The sequence below is a fragment of the Lontra canadensis genome, unplaced genomic scaffold, assembly GCF_010015895.1.
Source record: "Lontra canadensis isolate GAN:19392208 unplaced genomic scaffold, GSC_riverotter_1.0 scaffold87, whole genome shotgun sequence".
NCBI lineage: Eukaryota > Metazoa > Chordata > Mammalia > Carnivora > Mustelidae > Lontra > Lontra canadensis.
The window spans coordinates 5,364,612-5,385,502 of NW_022631081.1; the positions used below are offsets into that span (position 1 = coordinate 5,364,612).

At 39.0% G+C, this 20,891-nt stretch overlaps 1 protein-coding gene across 1 annotated transcript; it reads left to right on the forward strand.

Annotated features, from left to right (window-relative positions):
• The first annotated feature begins 76 nt into the window (after positions 1-76).
• DRG1 (developmentally regulated GTP binding protein 1) lies at positions 77-20,676 on the forward strand. Its single transcript, XM_032883183.1, has 9 exons — positions 77-211; positions 1,052-1,175; positions 2,373-2,548; positions 9,657-9,726; positions 12,071-12,240; positions 14,367-14,497; positions 15,613-15,780; positions 16,053-16,175; positions 20,044-20,676. Exons 1-9 carry the CDS (start codon positions 170-172, stop codon positions 20,141-20,143), a joined length of 1,104 nt encoding a protein of 367 aa, XP_032739074.1. The 5' UTR covers positions 77-169; the 3' UTR covers positions 20,144-20,676.
• Positions 20,677-20,891: the final 215 nt, after the last annotated feature.

Below are 20,891 nucleotides of genomic sequence, written 5' to 3' on the forward strand. Positions count from 1 at the left end.
TCTCGCGGTGAGTCTTGATCGGAACTCTCTCGCGAGAGTAGAAAGTACCGCGCTTGCGCGTTGCAGTAGCGCCTGGTGGCTTTGGCAGGTACCCAGACGGTTGTGTGAGGAGAGGTAATCTGTTCGGAGGCTACTGCGTTCTGTCCACAAGTCCCCGTGACTCGCTACCATGAGCAGCACCTTAGCCAAGATCGCGGAGATTGAAGCCGAGGTAATGGGCACAGGTGGCGCTTCACTCTCCTTCAGAGTGTTCCTCTTTAGGTAGTGTTCCTCTTGCCTATACTCCCTTCAGCGGCGTCAGGACCGGCCCAGCGTTCTTCGACTCCGCTTTTCCCGATCCTGCGTTCCCCGACTCCCCTCCGCCTTCGCTGGATCCCCCCGACTCTCTCAGCCGCGTTCCACACCCTTGCTCCTTGGTTGGTACCCCGTTCCGTGTTCGGCTCCTGTCCGAACACCGATCCTCTCAGTCTTCCTTTTTTGAGAGCGACAGTCCTCTCCGCCCCCCTGCTCCAGCCCTGGCCCGCTCACGCATTCAGTATCTTTGATCATCTCCCAAAACCCATCCCCCTTTCCCCAATCTTTGAAGACAGCGTTTCCCAGAGTATTGTCCCAGGAATGGATCTGGGATAACATCTGCAGTAGATGTTGATTCAACCTGAATTACTATGTGATTCTGTTGTTTGAAGTGCTCGGAGCATTTTAAAATCCCGAAAAGTGGTGACCTTACATCAGATCGTGCATGCCAGGTACAAGCAGTAGAAGAGGACTTCGCATCTGAGTTTTAGTCTGATCTGTGGGCGCTGATTGCAGTGACCTTGGTCATGTCTCTTCTGTTTGGGCCTCAGTTGTTTACTTTGTAATGAGGGAAATGGGGTGGGTAATGAAGAGGATGACTTTTCACTCTTTTTTATGTCTGACTAAAATGGGTATATTGGCATCAGGTAGGATCTAGAAAAAAATAATTCCCAGCTCGGGGGGTGGGGGTTCATTGTGGGTATTTTACCCTGTAGGAACTGCTTCTGATTTGTGGCTGTGATTTCCTTCCTTACAGATGGCTCGGACTCAAAAGAACAAGGCCACAGCACACCACCTAGGGCTGCTTAAGGCTCGCCTTGCTAAGCTTCGTAGAGAGCTCATTACCCCAAAAGGTGGTGGTGGTGGTGGGCCAGGAGAAGGTTTGTGTTTTTCTTCAAAAAAAATTTTTTTTGGTGTAATTGATACAAAGAGAAGTGAAGGTAGGAAGAATAATTTGAAGCCAAGGGAGATAAGGTTAGGACCAAAAATAATGTCACAAAATCTATATACTTCCCAGAGGAGGGCCATGAATTTGGCTTCATTTGCAGACATTTAAAAAGAAAAAAAAATGAAAAAGAAGGAAAATCCAGTCAGTCATACAGTTCTTAGAGTTTGTAAGACAAAAAAAGAAACCCATTTTTATTTTATTTATTTATTTTATTTTATTTTAAAAGAACTTTAGCTTATTTTTTTACTTAAAATTAGTTTGTAATTCTAGTAACATTAACAAACAGTGTTATATTAGTTTTAGGTATACAATATAGTGATTCATCAATTCTATACTTAGTGAGCATCACAATACATGGGCTCTTAATCCCCTTCACCAATTTCACCCATCCCCCACACCTTCCTTCTAGTGACCATCTGTTCTCTATGTTTAAGAGTCTAATTTTTTGTTTCTCTTTTTGCATTTGTTTTGTTTGTTATAGTCCACATATGAAGAAACTCATTTTTAAAAGATCTTATTTATTTGAGAGAGAGAACACATGTGCATACACACACAAACGGGGATGGAGGAAATAAGGATAAGCAGACTGCGCTGAGGGTAGAGCTCTGTGTTGGGCTTGATCTCTTAGCCTGAGATCATGACCTGAGCCAGAATTAAGAGTTGGCCAGGCGCCCCACCCATTTTTACATCCATTATTATAAAATGTTTGTTAAATACTGTGGGTACCAGAAAGGTGTATAACTGTAAGTGGTAGAGGAATAAAGTTTCTAAATAAATACTCCACTAAACAGTGTTAGGGACACCTGGGTGGTTTAGTCAGTTAAGCATCTGCCTTTGGCTCAGGTCATGATCTCAGAGTCCTGAGATCCAGCCCTTTCTAGCTCCCTGCTTCTCCCTTTACCCCCCGGCCCCCCGCACTTGTGTTCTCCCTCTCTCTGTGTCAAATAAATAGATAAAATCTAGAAATAAATAAGCAATGTTGTTGCTATTTTCTGTGGTTAAGCTCTGGAGAGGTAAACTGTAGAAAGTTGGAGAAATATGTTCTAGATGGATAGACTGCCAGAATGTGAAAGGAATTTCATGAATCTCAACACTTTCTTCTTCTTTTTGATATTTATTGATGTTTTAGGTTTTGATGTGGCCAAGACAGGTGATGCTCGAATTGGGTTTGTGGGTTTTCCATCAGTGGGGAAGTCAACACTGCTTAGTAACCTGGCAGGGGTATATTCTGAGGTGGCAGCCTATGAGTTCACTACTCTGACCACTGTGCCTGGTGTCATCAGATACAAAGGTGCCAAGATCCAGGTGAGTCAGGCCTCAGGCCACAGATGGAAAGAAATCCATTCTTTTATTCATGTAAAAAGCGCTTATTGGAAGCTCTCTTTATGGCAGACCTGATCTTTGATCTACGAGGCCCTTCCTGTCTAGCAAGGAAGATAGAACAGTACATAAAGACAGTAACGCAGTGGGATAGTGTTTGTGAAAACACAGAGAAAGAAGGAACTATTTTTTCACCCGAGGATATTGGGGCAAGGTCTGGTAAGAGTTAAAATAAGCTTCATGTAGAAAATAACAGTGCAGGTGGGTCTTGAAATTCAGGTAGGATTTCATCAGCCAGAGAAGGTAAAGGGCAATTTCAGGCAGCCATAATGGTAAATAGCTTGCTGTGGTACAAGCTGAGGCGTGGGACAGGAATGGTAGAAACTTAATCTGGAGAAGTAGGTTGGAGCTGAATTATGAAGGGCCTTGTGTGCCTGCTAAGGCAGTTGAATTTTCTCTTACCTGTAGCTAGGAACCATTAGAAACTTTTTAATAAAAGAAATCATGTAAGATCCTTTGTATTTTTTGATGAGATCCTTTTTAGAAGATAATTCTTGTCTGTGAGGCCTAATGAAGTTATGTCCTGAGAAGTTTTTCTTAGGTGATGGATTTAGGGGTAGCAAATAAAGAGTCCCTTTGGGTATAAAAGAAGGTATATGTGGGGCACCTGGGTGGCTCAGTGGGTTAAGCCTCTGCCTTTGGCTCAGGTCATGATCTCGGGGTTCTGGGATCGAGCCCCGCATCGGGCTCTCTGTTCAGCAGGGAGCCTGCCTCCCCCCCCCCCTCTCTGCCTGCCTCTCTGTCTACGTGTGATCTCTCTCTCCTTGTCAAATAAACGAATAAAATCTTTAAAAATAAATTAAAAAAAAAAGAAGTTAAAAAAAAAAGGTATATGTAAATGTAAGCTTTAATGGGTCATATTCTTACTGGCTGCATAGCTGAGAAGGCAAGATTCTGAATTCCATGACATTTGAGTTTAGGCCGGAGGTTCCCAGACTTTCTTCGCTCACAGCACCCTTAGTGTCTCAGCAGTTATTTTCTGACACCTTTTCTTGTCCCAGTAATTTTTTTATCATGCTCCAGGCCAAAAGAAGTACCTAATGGTTCTGTTTGTTAGGTCCAAACAACTTAAGCATTTATGTCCTTACAGCCACAGTTATTTATTTACCAATGGGGTGTGTGCACTGTTGGGTACCACATAATTTCTCAAACTTTGGAATCAGACTGGATACAATCACATTTGTTAACCTTTTCCACATTGATTTTTGTGTGGTGCTTTTTTACCATAGCGACTAATGAAAAATCTTAACTTCTCAAAGATTTGGATATGACAACTGAAAGCAATGTAGTTGGATGTAATGTTGAAATTTTGAGCTATGTGGAGCTAGTAGTTCCTTCGTTGTGTGACGTATATCAAGAATTACTGTTTCTCTTGGAAATTTAGAATATCCCGTGCTACCCTTAAGTTCCATGTGGTGCTCCAGAGTCCCTTGGCTCATTATTTGGGAACTGTTGGTGTAAGCATTTGTTTTCCCCCCTGCTGAGCTACACAGTGAGTTTTGAGGTACATTTGTGCTTCTTTATTGATCTGAAGTAGGAAGGGACCAATGTCCTGGTGTTACTTCCTTTTTTTTTTTTTAAAGATTTTTTTAAAATTTTTTTATTTGACAGAGATCACAAGCAGGCAGAGAGGCAGGCAGAGAGAGAGGGGGAAGCAGGCTCCCCGCTCAGCAGAGAGCCCGATGTGGGGCTCAATCCCAGGACCCTGAGATCATGACCTGAGCCAAAGGCAGAGGCTTGACCCGCTGAGCCACCCAGGCGCCCCCTTGGTGTTATTTTCAATGGCTTTTTTTCCTGGCAATGCAAAGACTGTGGTGGGACATGGACCTTTCAGGGACTCCATGTCCAAATGTATATAACAAGAATGAGGATGCTTGAGCATATCTGGACCACTTCTTGATGCCATCTGGTTTTAGAGTCTTGGTGATAATCACAGTTTTAGCAGCTCAGAGAATAACTTCTTCCTTGATGAGATGTTCTTGACACCTCTTTCAGAGCTTTTGAGTATATCAGAATAAAAAAACTATTTAACCCTCTCTTTCCTTTTCTTTCCCATGAAGCATTCCTTTCATTGTCTCCTGACCTGTTAGGTTCTCCCCCCCTTTTTTTGCACGATGCTTGCTTTTCTGCCTGTGCACTTTCCTTCTCCCACAGCCCCCACCGACTTTAGAAACCAAGTTAAGGTGTGCACGACAGGATGAAAATGAACACCTTTGAATTTTTTTTTTTTAATGTTTTTTAAATAGCTGTTTTGTGGCAGAGTACTCATTATCTGTGACATGGATGAAGAGGTATACAAAACTAGAACCATTTAATAAGAATTATAAGGAGGGCAATTTCTGGTTTTTTGTTAGGAAGGATGATGGTTTTAACAGTAAAGTTGCCTAAAAATGGAATGGTACCTCTTGAGGTAATAAATTACTCTATGTGGAGGTCTTTTAGGTAGTGACTGAACCAGCACTTACTGGGGATGTTATAAAGCAAACTGATGTTATCACATAGGCGGATACTAGCCTGCAGAATGGATGTTCAGTTTGTAAAAATTATGGGGCTTATTTTCACCTTCCTAGGGTCCCTAGGACTCCTCTTGTCCTGTATAAATAATTGACTTGTATATTTATCTGCTTTAACCGCTAAAGGCATTTGAGTTTGAGTTAGTTTAATATTGAATTCTTAAAATCCTACAGTTTCATGATTAAAAAAAAAAAACTACTCTTGTCTCTTGGTTGTAATATGAAATTCAGATGTGTAAAGCATGGGTTATTTTTTGAATGAAATTTAGTTGCCATGTCTACAGCCATAGCATCCTGATATTGTCTGAAATTTAGTTGCCATGTTTAAATAGTTTGCTGTGGGGTGCCTGGGTTGCTCAGTCATTAAGTATCTGCCTTTGGCTCAGCCCGCATCAGGCTCCTTGCTCAGTGGGAAGCCTGCTGCTCCCTTTCCCACTCCACCTGCTTGTGTTCCCTCTCTCTCTCTTTCTCTCTGTCAAATAAATAAAATCTTAAAAAAAAAAAAAAGTTTGATGTAACTTTAAAAATAATTTCTGTCAAGAAAAGTTAAATTAGGTTGTATTTTTACTTTTGTAGGGGCTTCAATGAATTTCCCCGTTTTCAGTTACGATAGTTAGAAAGGCTGTGCTCTTTTCTCTTAGCTTAATATTTTCTCTTTCAGATGGCCTTTTATAGCCGTATTCTAGGTTTCAGAGTTTTAGATTATCCGATGGATTTTCTTTTTTGTGTTTTTGAGAACATTAGCTAGGCTCAGTATACACTTTTTTTTTTAAATTAAAAAAAAATTTTTTTTAAAGATTTTATTTATTTATTTGACAGAGATCACAAGTAGAGAGGCAGAGAGAGAGAGAGAGAGAAGGAAGCAGGCTCCCTGCTGAGCAGAGAGCCCGATGTGGGGCTTGATCCCAGGACCCTAGGATCGTGACCTGAGCCGAAGGCAGAGGCTTTAACCCACTCAGCCACCCAGGTGCCCCATCAGTATACACTTCTAAAGCCTTTTGCTGATATATGTGTGTATATATGTATTTTTTTAAGCAGAAGTAATATATATATATTTTTTAGTAGACTGGGATTTACTGAGTGTTAGAAATAGATGGTAGAATCTTTGGGAGAGTTGAAGTAGACTCGACTTAATTTCTAGGAACAACTGATGATGTTCAAATATCTTTTTTGAGGTATAATTCACATACAATAAACTACAGATAAAGCATACAGTTTGCTAAGTTTTGACATAGCTATATACTAGTGAAAACATCACCACAATCAAGATCATAAACACACCATCCCCAAAAGCTTCTGTATGCCGCTTCCCTCCTGATGCCCTTTATCTCCAAGCCAATTACTTATCTACATTTTATCACTACAGATTAGTTTACATGTTGAGTTTTACATAAATAAGACCATGTGTAAATATAAATGTACTCTGTTTTAGGTGGCTTCTTTCATTCAGCATCATTATTTTGAGGTTTATTGTATCATTCATGTTGCTGCCGCTTATGTGAACATCCTACCTAATCACAGGAGAATTAGCAGGAATAGATTAAACTACAGACCTTATTCAAATTTTTACCAATTTTCCCACCAATGTCCCTTTCTAAGATTTTTATCTGGGATCATCCTGTGTTGTGTTTATTCTTCCGCCATGTATGATAGTTACTCAGTCCTATCCTTTAAGACCTTGACACTTAAAGAGTATTGATTAGTTGTTTTGTAGAATGTCCCTTAGTTTGGGTTTATCAGATGTTTTCTCACAATTAGATTGAGGTATTATGTATTTTGTCAAGAATACAATGAAATGATGGTGTGTCCTCAATGCATCTTACAGGATTCATGATGTTATATGTCTTAATTGGTGATGTTGACATCCATCAGTTGGTGATATCTGCAGGATTTTTCTACTATAAATCTATTATCTTTCTTTTTTAAAAAAGTTATTATCTTTCGGGGCACCTGGGTGGCTCAGTGGCTTGAGGCCTCTGCCTTCATCTCAGGTCATGATCCCAGGGATTGAGCCCCACATCTGGCTCTCTTCTCGGTGGGGAGTCTGCTTCCTCCTCTCTCACTCTGCCTGTGTCTCTGCCTACTTGTGATCTCTGTCAAATCAATAAATAAATTCTTTAAAAAAAAAAATTATCTTTCTGGGGTGCCTGAGTGGCTCAGTCAGTTAAAGAGGCTGCCTTCGGCTTGGGTTATGATCCCAGGGTCATGGGATCTAGCCCCATATCTTGTTCCCTGCTCAGTGGAGAGTCTGTTTCTCCCTCTCCCTCTGTCACCGCTCTGCCTGTGTGCTCGCTCGCTCTCTCTCTCTCTGTCAAATAAAATCTTTAAAAAAAATTAAATTATTTTTCTTTTTATAGGTAAATGTCTTGGGAGAGGTACTTTGAGAAGATACAAATCCTCTCTCTCAAACTTGCCCACTCATTTTAGCATCCATCTGGATCCTATCTGTAGCAGTTATTACTCTGCTTTTTGCCTAACGCTGATTCTTTATTTTTCTTTCTTACTATATGTTATTAATTAGGACTCTATTTGGAAGAGCTGTTTTTTCTTTCATTTATTTATTCAATAATATGTATCAGTGTGGGCTTGTGGATATTTTATCTTATGGGTTATAATCAAGTACTACCATTATTTGTTACTCATTTTGTTCCAGTTTTGACAATTAGGAACTCCTTCAGGTTGGCTCCTGTGTACTTTTCATAAGCCCCCATCTTTTTGTGAGTACTTAATTTTTTGGTATGACGCGATGTTCCATGCTAATCTTTGATTTTTTCCTGCTCCAGGACCGAAATCAACCACTTCTGAAGGAGCTCTAGTTTCTTTTATTGGAAAATGGTATTTAGAAATCAAGAACTGGTGTGCTCATTACTTCACATGTAACCTTGTAAATCAGTATAATTAAAGTTCCCAAGTCAGGGCTGATTTAGTCGACATAAATTATAAAAGGGTAGTTCAGTTTGGTGTGTTGTATTAGTCTTAGAGGTGTAACATTATTTAGCGAAGAATAGGGAGGAGCTTTGAGTAGGAAGGAAAAGTTGAACTAAGTGCCTCCAGAATTAGTTCTTTTTCATTTTGGTTTATTTAGCTATTTTAAAAACCCATCATGGGGCTTATTAAGACTCAGAGATCAAGAGTTTTAATGCTTTTCAAACTGAACTAGCCAGGCACCCCCATGTGGTTTATTTAATGTGAAATATATTTTTAGAATGTCAGATAGGCTTATAGCAAAGGCTGGTTTTAAATGTTTTGATAAGCTGCCACTCTGTTTCTGGTCCATTTATGTGGATAAATATTGGCCATATAGATGACTCTTGATATTTCCATTTTATATATGCTCTTAACTGTTTTCAGTGGACTCTTTAAGGGTTTATAAATAATAGTTTGTAATTTTGCTGAGATGTGCATTTGATTTGTGTGCTATGAAGTTGGCTTTTATGTTCTTATAGTTATGTACATACACTATGACTTCTGTGAAGTTTTACCTTTACTGTGTTTTCTGGGCTTAAATTAAACAGTCATTTTTCAACTGGGACACATCAGAGTCACCTGTGGAACCTTTTGAAGTACAGATTAATATCTGAACCCTACATTGCCCTTTTAAATTAGAATTTATAAGGATGGGGCTTGGATATCTGCATTTTTAATGGTTTTACAGGTGATTGTTATGTGCTCACCTGGTTAAGAATGACTGCAGACCCCTGGGGCTAATAATATATTATATGTTAACAAAAAAAAATTTAAAAATTAACAAATTGAAGAACAACAACAAAAAAAGAATGCAGAAATTTTTGTAAATTGGAGGATTTGCAAAGCTCTCAGTATTTATCACGTGAATATCAAGATTCAACTATTATCCACAGTAAGGAATTGGTGTGGAGGCTCAGCCTTCTGAAAAGAAGTGGTGTGTGTGTATGTGTATATATATATATATATATATATATATATATATATTTAATATATAAAATATAAATATAAAAATATACATTATATATATAAAATATTAAATATATTTATTTATTTATTTATTTTAGAGAGGTGGTGGGGAGCAGAGGGAGAAAGACAGTCTTAAGTAGGCTCCACGCCCAGCATGGAGCCCAACATGGGCTGGATCTCACAACCCTGAGGTGACCTGAGCCAAAATCAAGAATCAGACACTTAACTAACTGAGCCACCCAGGCGCCCCTAGAAGATGATAATGTAGAATAATGGGTTTGGCCTTCAAAATGTGAGTTATAATCTTACTTGATTTATTAGGATTGTGATTTTGGGCAAATCACTTAACCTCTGTGAATCTCAGCTAATATCCTTATCTCAGGGTTGTTAGGCATTTTAAACTAGGTAAAATACATAAAAAACTTACTAAAAAGTATAGAAAAGAACTGACATTTAAGTGCATAGTACACTCATAAAGAAGGTTGGATTTGGATCTTTTATACTTTGGATACTTGAAATCATTCTGTTTGTTCAGATTTATGACTTCTTTTTCTCTTCTCTTCTTTATCCTGTCCTTAATCTTGCAGCTTCTGGATCTTCCAGGTATCATTGAGGGTGCCAAGGATGGGAAAGGTAGAGGCCGTCAGGTCATTGCAGGTGAGTAGTCCAGAGCCACCATCCTGGGATATCATCTCTTTATTGGGTACTGTTCCTTTAGTTGGGGATTCTTGGACTTAAGAGAGTTTACCACAACGAAGGGCATAGTTTTACCTGACTTCTTACTAGAGTAGGATGTCAGAACTTGAAGGGACTTGAGAAAGTAAGTCCACATCTCCATTTGAGGAGAAACACTAAGTATGGGAGAAGTGAAGTGCTTCAGTCCATTGTTGCCCTAGTTGTGGCCAATTTCAGAACTAGAACTTGGGTTTTCTGACTCCCACTCATGCCTTTTCCTTCTTTTCTTCTTTTACTTGAAGTAAAGTATTATAAAAGGGCCATCATTAATTGCAACAATCTGCTTTTCCACTTTTCCTCACCTCCACAGTCATTCCCCATTGGCAACTGTTATCAACTCTTCAACTGTTCCTTCTGTTACTCACTTCATATTTTCATATATTATGCTTATATTGCTATTTCATGATTAATTAATTTTAGATGTCATTTACTGGTTTCATGTTATGGTGGAGAATTAGCTCTCTTCTATACCTTTTTTCTCATTTCTTTTTTGAAGATTTTATTTAATTATTGAGAGAGCATGAGCAGGGGGAGGGGCAGAAGGAGAAGCAGGCTCCCTGCCACGCAGGGTGTCCAATGCAATGCGGGGCTCTATCCCAGGATCCTGGGACCATGACCTGAGCCAAAGGCAGTTGCTTGACTGATTGAGACACCCAGGTCCCCCCATTTTTTTTTTTTCAATTTTAATTTTAAGTAATCTCTGCACCCAACATGAGGCTCAAACTAGCAACCCTTAGATCAAGAGTCACATGCTCCACTGACTGAGCCAGACCCTCCTTTCAAATAAATTATATCACAGTTTTTAGTTAACTTACCAGTCATAGTTTACATTATTATCTAATGAATATGTAACTTTTGTTCAATGCTAATTCTTTTCTCTTGAAGTCTGTTTTTAAAATTTTCATGGAATTAATGATTGTTTCTTTTTTTGTTTAATTTACTTTTCTGTGTTTGCTAATATTTTTCAAATGTTCTAACAGATCAAATGCCTATTAGTATTTTCCTAGATAAATATAGCTCCAAATCAGTCTTACTGAGTCATTCTTTCCCCACAACCCTGACAGTACCCTTGTATACCCTGTCTTCTTGCTTTAATCTGGATTGGTTGCAGCACTGTCCAGTAGAGGAAATGGTCTGACTCTGTGCTCTCCACAGTGGTAGCCCCTAGGCATGTGTGGTTATTGGGAGTGCTTTAAATGAGACTAGTGTGATTGAGAAACTGAATTTCAAATTTTATTTTATTTTAATTAGTTTAAGTAGCCCCAGGTGGCTAGGGAGTCTGTATTGCACAGTGCAGCTATAGATTTTTTGCATGGCTATCAATCTGAGGCTTTCTTCTATGTCTTTGTGTGGGCTCCCCTATTTCCTGGAGTCAGTGTCTTTTTTGGGGTCATTTTCATGTTTTCCTGAAGCACAATCTTTAGTAAACTTCCAGGAAAAGGATAAATGATAGGAAAATTTTTGTCTTTGCATGTTTGAAAGTATTTTTATTGTATCCTTATATTATATTATTCATTTAGCTATTTATAGAATTATGTATTAGGATAATTCATGGATGAATATCAGAAACATTATGCTAAATTAAAAGAGCCAGGCACACAAGACTATATTTTGTATAATTCCATTTATATGAAATTTTTTAAAATGTAAACTAACCTGTGGTGACCGCAGATCAGTGATTGGGAATCAAGGGGAAGATTGATTTCAGAGGTGATGGAAATGTTCTCTTACTTCCCTGTGGTGGTTATATAGGTGTATACATTTGTCATTAAACCATATGCTTAACATGGACACAATTTGGTTTTTTGTAAATTACACTGATAATATATATGTAATATGTATATGATATACATATGTGTGTGTGTATATATATAATTACACTGATAATAAAGTTGATTAAGAATTTGCCAAGCATACAGTCTTATGTTTTTAGAATCTGTTTTAAATCTTTCTAAACTTTCTCAGGGATTTAGGTTAGTGCTCGGTTCTTACCTTCATTCTGATTTGTTTTTCAGCTAGTGTATCTAGAAGTTAACACATCTTCTAGATATACCAGTGGAAAAATGAGGCACACATTGCAAATTGATTTCTGGCATAGACTTTGTAACCTTAAGAACTTCATGTATATCTGTGTATTTATAAAGAAAAAATCCTTTGTCTTAATGGAACTCCACTGCCCCCCACCCTAGCCAGCTTTTGAGTATTTGGCTTAGTTAAGTTTTCAGTGAGCTTTGCTTGGATACAAATTATTTTTTCCATTCTTCAGTGGCCCGAACATGTAACTTGATCCTGATTGTTCTGGATGTCTTGAAACCCTTGGGACATAAAAAGATAATTGAAAATGAGCTGGAAGGTTTCGGCATTCGCTTGAACAGCAAACCCCCCAACATTGGCTTTAAGAAGAAGGATAAAGGAGGCATTAATCTCACGGCCACTGTAAGTGGAGATGATATGGGGCTGCTGAAGGGACTGGGGTCAAGAGTGGATTGAGGCACAGGGATATTGACCGTTGGAAATCACTTGGCTTCTGCCAGCCCTAACAGAAGTAACACAGTGACCTTCTAACTTTCAGAGTAGGACAAGAATCAGTCTCAGACTTAACTTCATTTCTTGTTTTGGGTATTTATTTGGTGTGATATGGGAGTATAGACCAGTTTTCTTTTTCTTTTTCTTTTTTTTTTCTTTATAGACCAGTTTTAATGCTTACATGAAGTAGGTGGCTGCTAATGTGTTTTCATTCATTCAGTGCAGGTTTATAGGGTGCCCACCATGAGCCAAGCATTGTTTTACGCTCTTCTTGGATAGAGGGATAGGTTGGAAGAGAGAGCAAAATAGGCAAAAATCTCTTTCCTTACATTCTATGTGGAAAAGTAGTGAACAAAATTAATGAGTTAATACGATATATTAGATGATATTAAATCTAAGGACAAAAATAAACTAGGAAAAGGGATGGAGAGTATTGGTGGGAGAATTGACTAGAGAAGTCTTCACTAAGGTGACGTGAAGATGTGAACAGAAGGTCTATCTTGGGAAGGAGCATTCCATATAGAGGGAATATCCAAGTGCAAAGCCCTGAGATAGAGCATGCCTTTGGATGTTTGAGGAACAGCAGAGTGAGCAAGTAGGACAGTGGTAGGAGATAAAGTCAGAACATATGTGCTTTTACTTCGTAGGAGATGGTTAATTCTTGGTTGGGTTCCTGTCAATGGAGTGTACATGATTTGATTTAGGTTTTGGTGGAATCAGTCTAGCTGTTTGTTGAGAATAGATTGGATTGGGTTAAGAACAGAAGAACAGAAGCAAAGAAGCCATTTAAGAGTTTATTGTAATAAGCCAGTCAAGAAGTGATGTTTCTCAGACCAGAGTTGTAATAGTGGGAGAGATGAAAAGTAGTTGATTATCAAAAGATTTTGAAAGTAGCTGGTAGGACTTATAATTACTAAAATGGTAAGACTTTGAATAGGATAAGATTGGAGGGGCGGGGAAGATAAGGGTATTCAGTTTGAGATGCTAGACACCCAAGTATTAGGATCAGACAGGCATATGAGGAATTATCGAGGCTGGAGGTATAAATTTGGTGAATAGCAACTCTAGAGCCATGAACTCATCTGAGATAACTAGGAAATGAGTATATATAGAAAAAGAGGTTCAAAGATTGAGTCTTATGGTCCCCCTCCAGTGATTATAGGTTGAGAATTGGGAAGAATCAGCAAATAAGGTTTTTTTAGACAAAGAAGGAGGAAAACCAGGAGAGTTTGGAATCTTGGAAGTCAAGTAAAAAAACTGTTTTAGATTGGAGGAGTGATCAACTCTACCCACTTCTGCTTGCTTCTCATTATAGAACATTTAACATTCAGAGGTCCAGGTGATATGACTAGCATAGAGTTAAGCTGTCCTTCCCAGAAGATCTTTCTCATTATCCTGTTATAATGGTTGAATTTGACCATTTAGTATTCTTTCGGGTGTGTGTGTAAACATTTAGTATTCTTTATTTGTTTGCTAAGGCTACCATAATAAAGTATCATAGATCGGGTGGCTTAAACAACAGAAATTTAGTATGTCTTAATTCTGGAGGTACTAGGTATCTGAGATCAAGGTATGAGCAGAGTTGGTTTCTTCTGAGGCCTCTACTTGGTTTGTAGATGGCTATCATCTCCCTATGTCTTCACATGGTCTTTCTCTATGTGTCTGTATCCTAATCTCCCTTTCTTCTAAGGATGTCAGTCACTTGAATTAGGGTTCATCCATATGACCTCACTTTAACTTAGTTGCTTCTTTCAAGATGCTATCTTTAATCCTAACAGTCACATTCTGAGATAACTGGGGTTAGGAGTTCAACATATGAATTTGGGTGGGAGTGATTCAGTCCAAGGCACCTTCACTTGAGTTTGGAAAGATTATTAGTTTTCAGGTATTTCTTGATGAAAGTCAGTTACTCTCATCCAGAATAACAGATTTTAGAAATGAATTTGTACTTTAGGATTATCCAGGTATGATGATAGATACTTTTGGGAGATTTTTTTTTGCTCTGTGACCAGTTACTGTCTTCTGTGCACATGCAGTGCCCTCAGAGTGAGCTGGATGCTGAAACTGTGAAGAGCATTCTGGCCGAATACAAAATTCACAATGCTGATGTGACGCTGCGTAGTGATGCCACTGCGGACGACCTCATCGATGTGGTGGAAGGAAACAGGTATGACTAAGTGTACAGTCTGGTGCCCAGGTTTGAATTTGAAGTCTTGTAGTGGAAACAGTATTGGATTATTAAGCTGGAAGACACTGATACTAACTGTGCTATCTCAGATAATAGTGGGCCTTGGTTTTGTTAGCTGTAAATCGAAGGGTTGGTTTTGATTTCTAACATTCTTCTTTGGTCTAAAATTTGATTATGATGGTCAGATTCTCCACTGCTGTTACTTGCTGTGAAGTAGGCCGTTCCCTAAGCTGTGTCATATGATGGTGGAAGAGAGCAGTTCTCAGTCTGCTCTCTCAGAATTAATCCATCTGAGAAATCCTATATGCTGTTGTATAGAACTCAGAGCTTGCTGGGCTGTATCTGTTCTTTCTAAGGGTAACCTAAAAGTATGTAGCTGAAGCCCTATTCCATGAAAAATTACTATTAGTATTTTAAATCAAATAATTAAGCCACTGTTAAAATTTTTTGGCATTTGAGCATAATATTCTTCAGTTGCTTTCCTATTCATTTGTTCTTTTTTATTTGATAGATTTATTTGATTCTCATTTGAAAACAAACAAAGGCAATTCTTTGTGTTAGGCATCGTATAAGTGGAGGCAATTGAAGCCTGAAAAGTTGTGGCTTGCTATAAATTATTAGTATCCTCAGCTGCTGTATTGATATGGACATTAGGATTGTGACATTGTCAGTTATTTTTATTTTAAAAATTTTCATGAAATATATTGTTAAAATATATTTACACTTATAGTATATAAAACAACTTTGTGGGAAATTGACTCTCAGACTTGCCCAAGGGATTTAGATCTAGGAAGTGACAGAGCTGGGAGTAGACTGAGTCTGTGATTCCAAAGCTTGTGTTCCTTATGATACCTCTCAATTAGCTGCATGGCTGAGACTTGGGCCTGAGTTTTGTTACTTCTCAACTCATGGTTCACTTTTTGGATATTCTACCTTACTTTGATAGGAAGCCTTTTGGGGTGTGGGGTTTGAGGGGTTGATCTGATGTTTTTCAAGACTATGATTTGGGGTCCTGGGTCAGGGGATGCTGATATTCACAGAGAGTCTTGTCAACAGCTCCAGACTAATGTCCTGTTTTTCTTTTACTTCTGTAGAGTTTATATACCTTGCATTTACGTGTTGAATAAGATAGATCAGATTTCCATTGAGGAATTGGATATCATCTATAAGGTGCCTCACTGTGTACCCATTTCTGCCCATCATCGCTGGAATTTTGATGACCTATTGGAAAAGATCTGGGACTATCTGAAACTAGTGAGGATGTAAGTCTTAGTAGAAAGGGTCATATTGCTGTAGGAATTAAACCAGACTATCCTAAAAAGATACTGTCTGGAGCTCATTGACATAATTTGTCTCTTTTTGGAGATATAAATAAGTAAATTTCTGTTATCTGCTAGGCCATATTGAGGACACTTTCTTCCTTAATTGGAGGTTATCTATGTCTGATCTTTTCAGGGGTGATGGAGGGTTGATTTGCATTTAATACATGGAACATTCTAAGAAGTAGGCAACCTCTGCTTCCTCTCTGTTCTAGTTATACCAAACCCAAAGGCCAGTTGCCAGATTATACATCTCCAGTGGTGCTGCCTTACTCTAGGACAACAGTGGAAGATTTTTGCATGAAGATTCACAAAAACCTTATCAAAGAATTTAAATAGTAAGTATCATGGACATGTAGTGCCTTCTTTTCACTATGAGCTCCTGATTCCAATAACTAGCAATTCTTGGGGTACCATTAAAGAAAATGGCTTCAGAGGAGCTGCAAAAATGCTTGCTTGGGTAGAACTCTGCAGTGTCTTCCTAAAACCATGCCAGGTTAGAGCAGGAAGTGCTCTAGAAGCCTTGTCAGGTCAGGTGGGCTGACAGGAATGAACAAATGTTAATTCTTCCTGCCAGCATCTTACTGGCCTCCAGTGGGTACTGAGACTCCTAAACCTTAAGCATGCTTTAATGCCCCTAAATCTCTTTCATATACTTTCATTGCTGATACAGGCTGAAAAAAAAAAAAATTCTGACACCTTATTTTGAGCTCATTGAACTAATTTTATTTACCTTAATTTATTTTTCTAAAGGTTTATCTGTGAGAGAGTGTGCGTGTACATATGTGTGGGGACAGGGCAAAGAGAGAGAGAATCTCAAATAGACTCCTTACTGAGTATGGAGCCTGACACAGGGCTTGATCCCACGACCTTGAGACCATGACCCGAGCCTAAACCAAGAGTTGGATGCTCAACCAGCTGAGCCACCCAGGCACCCCTGAGCTAATTTTAGACTTACAGAAAAGTTGAAAAAATAGTACAAGGAGTTTCCTTATATCCCTTAACCACTCTTCTGACATTATCAGCTCACATAACCTCTGTAGAACAATTTTTGTCTATCGGTTGGTGAATGGATAGAAAGATGTGGTGTATGTACACACAATAGGATATTATTCAGCCATAAAAAAGAATGAAATCTTGTTATTTGCAACGACATGGAGGGAGCTAGAGAGTATAATGCTGAGTGAAATCAGTCAGAGAAAGACAAATACCATATGATTTCACTCATATGTGGACAGGGGGATAAAAAGAGGAAATAAGAAACAGACTCTTTAACTATAGAGGACAAACTGATGGTTACCAGAGGGGAGGTGGTTGGGGGAATGAGTGAAAGGGGTGATGGGGATCACACTTGATATGAACAGCGGGTGATACATGTTGAATCACTATATTGTACACCTGAAACTGGTATAACACTGTTACCTGGAATTAAGATAAAAACTTTAAAAAAATACTTGTTTCTGATCCTAAGAAAGAGTGAAGACCTTTATCTTACATTTCTTTTATCCAAAACACGTGCAGCTGTTAATTTCCACTACCCTTAGACCTTTACATTTTGGATATACTTGAATCAGCAAAGGGGAGTCTTGTGAAGTTAGATCAGTTTCTTTTTTCAAACTTCATAGATTTCTATATAAGTCTTGGCTTCCATGGTGGCAGAACACTTTTCTAAGCCTCTAGAACTGTAAGTTAATGAAGGAATTAAATGAGAAGGGAGAAAAATATTTTGAAGAAAAGACATTTCAAAGCAAATGGAATTTTATTTGGTAACTATTTTCCTGTTTGTTTGTTTTTTTTTTTTATGGAACAAATAACCTTTTAACCATCTTAATAGAAAAAAATTTCAGCTTTAGACCTGCTAATTACAACATTTGTCCCTGTTGCATTCCGTTTGTGTCCTTGAATACAGGCACATGTCCTTTGATCATTTACTATGTGTTTTCTGTGTTACAAGATTCACGTCATTTTTATGATCCCGTTTTTCCTATTTATTGCTACTTTACATAGTTTTCTTGTCTTCACGCACAGACCTTTCCCTTTTAATTTCTTTAATCCAGGATTCATGATAATATGGTCTTTGATATGTTTTGCCGCATTGCTCCAAAAGGGCTGGACCTATTTACATTGCCATCAACAAAATGGGAGGCACTGATGTTAACTGCAGGCATTGAATATGATTGCTAAAAACTAGTTTTTTGGGTGCCTGGGTGGCTCAGTCGGTAGTGCCAGCCTTCAGCTTGAGTCATGATCCGAGGGTCCTGGGACTAAGTCCCAAATTGGGCTCCCTGCTCAGCAGGAAGTCTGCTTCTCCCTCTCCCCTCCCCCTGCTCATGTGCTCATGTTCTCTCTCTAGCTTACTGTCTCTTTCTTAAGTAAATAAATATTCTTGGAGTGCGTGGGTGGCTATGTGTTTTCTGTGTTACAAGATTCACATCATTTTGGTTGGTTGAGCAGCTGCCTTCAGCTCAGGTTATGATCCTGGAGTCCTGGGATTGTGTCCTGCATCAGTCTCCTGGCTCAGCAGGGAGCCTGCTTTTCCCTCTGACCCTCTCCCCTCTCATGCTGTCTCTCTCTCAAATAAATAAATAAAATCTTTAAAAAATAATAATCTTTATAATAAAAAAAAAAGACAAAAAACTAGGGGCGCCTTGGTGGCTCAAATGGTTAAGCATCTGCCTTCGGCTCAGGTCAAGATCCCAGGGTCCTGGGATCAAGCCCTACATCGGGCTCCCTGGGAGCCTGCTTCTTCCTGTCCTTTTACTGCTATCCCTGCTTGTGCTCTCGCTCTGTCAAATAAATAAATAAAATCTTTTTTTTTTTTTTTTAAGATTTTATTTATTTATTTGACAGAGAGATCACAAGCAGGCAGAGAGGCAGGCAGAGAGAGAGGAGGAAGCAGGCTCCCTGCTGAGCAGAGAGCCCGATGCGGGGCTCGATCCCAGGATTCTGAGATCATGACCTGAGCCGAAGGCAGCGGCTTAACCCACTGAGCCACCCAGGCGCCCCTAAATAAAATCTTTTAAAAAAACAACTAGTTTCCTGGTTTAAGATTATAAAATAGTGACCTTGCATTTACCTTATTAGTGCATTGAAAATTTTATGTCTTATAAATGCTTTTGTATTTCTTCCTGTTACCTGTTTTTTGTTTTTTTGTTTTTGTTTTTGCAAAATGAAATCTTACTCAATGATTTCTTTTTGGAACATAGGTTATTATTATTTTTTTTAGATTTATTTATTTTAGAGATTGGGAGAGAGAGCACATGCTTGGGGGTGGAGGGGCACAGAGCCCTGTGTGGGGCTCTATCCCACATCCCTGAGATCATGACCTGAGCCAAAATCAAGAGTCGGACACTTAACCAACTGTGCCACCCAGATGCCCAGAGCATAGGTTTTTAAAGATGTTTTGTTGCAAAGGCAACAAATGGTGTGGCCACCATTTTCTATCCCTTGGTACATAGTTCTTAGCCTTTGTGAGGCAGGTCTCAGTGTCCATCACTAACATAACATATTTTTAGTATTGGAGGCCTATAGATAAAAAAAAAATTTGCTGGCTCAGTCTGCTTCTCCCTCCCCCTGCTCCTGTGTTCTTATTTACTTTCTGTCTTTCTCCCTCTCAAATAAATAAATAAAATCTTAAAAAAAATTACTTTCATAAATTAAAAAAAAAAAAAATCTGGAGAACATACCAGTTATGGTGTCTTGGAGAGAGAATCTTCCTAGCAAGGCTGAGGAGAGAGGTCCTATATTTCTTAGTACCCACTGATGGCTTAAATAGATCTAATAAAAATTGGTGTTCTGTAGCAATCTATAACTGACACCATAAGAATTTCTAATCTGAATTATTTCAGAGTATTTTTCTATAATCCATGCTTTCTTCTTTTAATTTTCAGCTAGTCTTGTTACATTTCTCATTTGTGTTTTTTCTCTTTGACTTTCCTAAATTGACTCTGGAACAAGAGGAACCACACAACTTCCAGAAGTCTTTGCCATTTTCTATGTGAAGGCTCCATTGTGCCATACTGCTGGGGAAGCTAATGCCTGTGGGCTTTGAATGTAGTCATTGACTGGGGTGAGGGGATGGTGCAAGACTAGGATTCTTTTAAGAGGTGGAATGCTAAATCTAAGCAGAAAGGTGGCACCCTGGTAGCTAGGGTAGAAGCTAGGTGATTATTTACACTGACTTTTTTTTTTCCCCCTTCCATACAGCGCTCTGGTCTGGGGTCTCTCTGTGAAACACAATCCTCAAAAAGTGGGTAAAGATCATACGTTGGAGGACGAGGATGTCATTCAGATTGTGAAGAAGTGAAACCTTCCCCCTGCCCATCTGCTGGGCCAACCATAGCAGCTATTCCCATAACCAAGCTATTCCCCACCCCAAACCTTTTTGAGCTTTGGCATCCAGTGGATCAGGATTTAGGGGAGGGAGATGAAGGCATCCAAGCTGGAACTTTACTTGTCTTAACTTGGTGTCATCTTGTAAATTAACTGCATAAAGGACCTGGTAGGCCAAGCCAGCTATGTGCTGTTCATGTGTCAGAATTTGTTTTGGGTTGGACTGAATGAGGACGGGTATGTACTGTGAGGCATCTGCAGAAGGGGTGCTTGGGAGCTTGGTCTTAAGTGTGGAATGGATCAAAATGTGACTACAACATCTTATTTGATGTTTAGTCACGAGAAACCCTTCCAACTGGATGTGGCCTTCATTCTTTTCAAGTGGTCTTTTGCAGGTGATACTGGAAAGAGGAAGGACGTGATGTAAGTTAACTGGTAATTCCCTGCAAGGCTGGTCAATTTGGGATATAGTGTCATGTGACAGTTGAGTAAAGTACTCTAACCAGATGCATCAAGAGTTTGAATTGCATGGCCACTTCTAATTAGCTGTGAAACCCTGCATAAATGACACAACCTTTATAACTGTCCCATTTCCTTATGTAACACGGAGATGGTGATAGCACTTACCTTCTAGAGTGGAGACTGTTAGTATTAAGGGAGAGATGGTAGTTGTAAAATTATTTAGTGTAGTATCTGGCACAGAAGTACTTAGTGAATGTTGG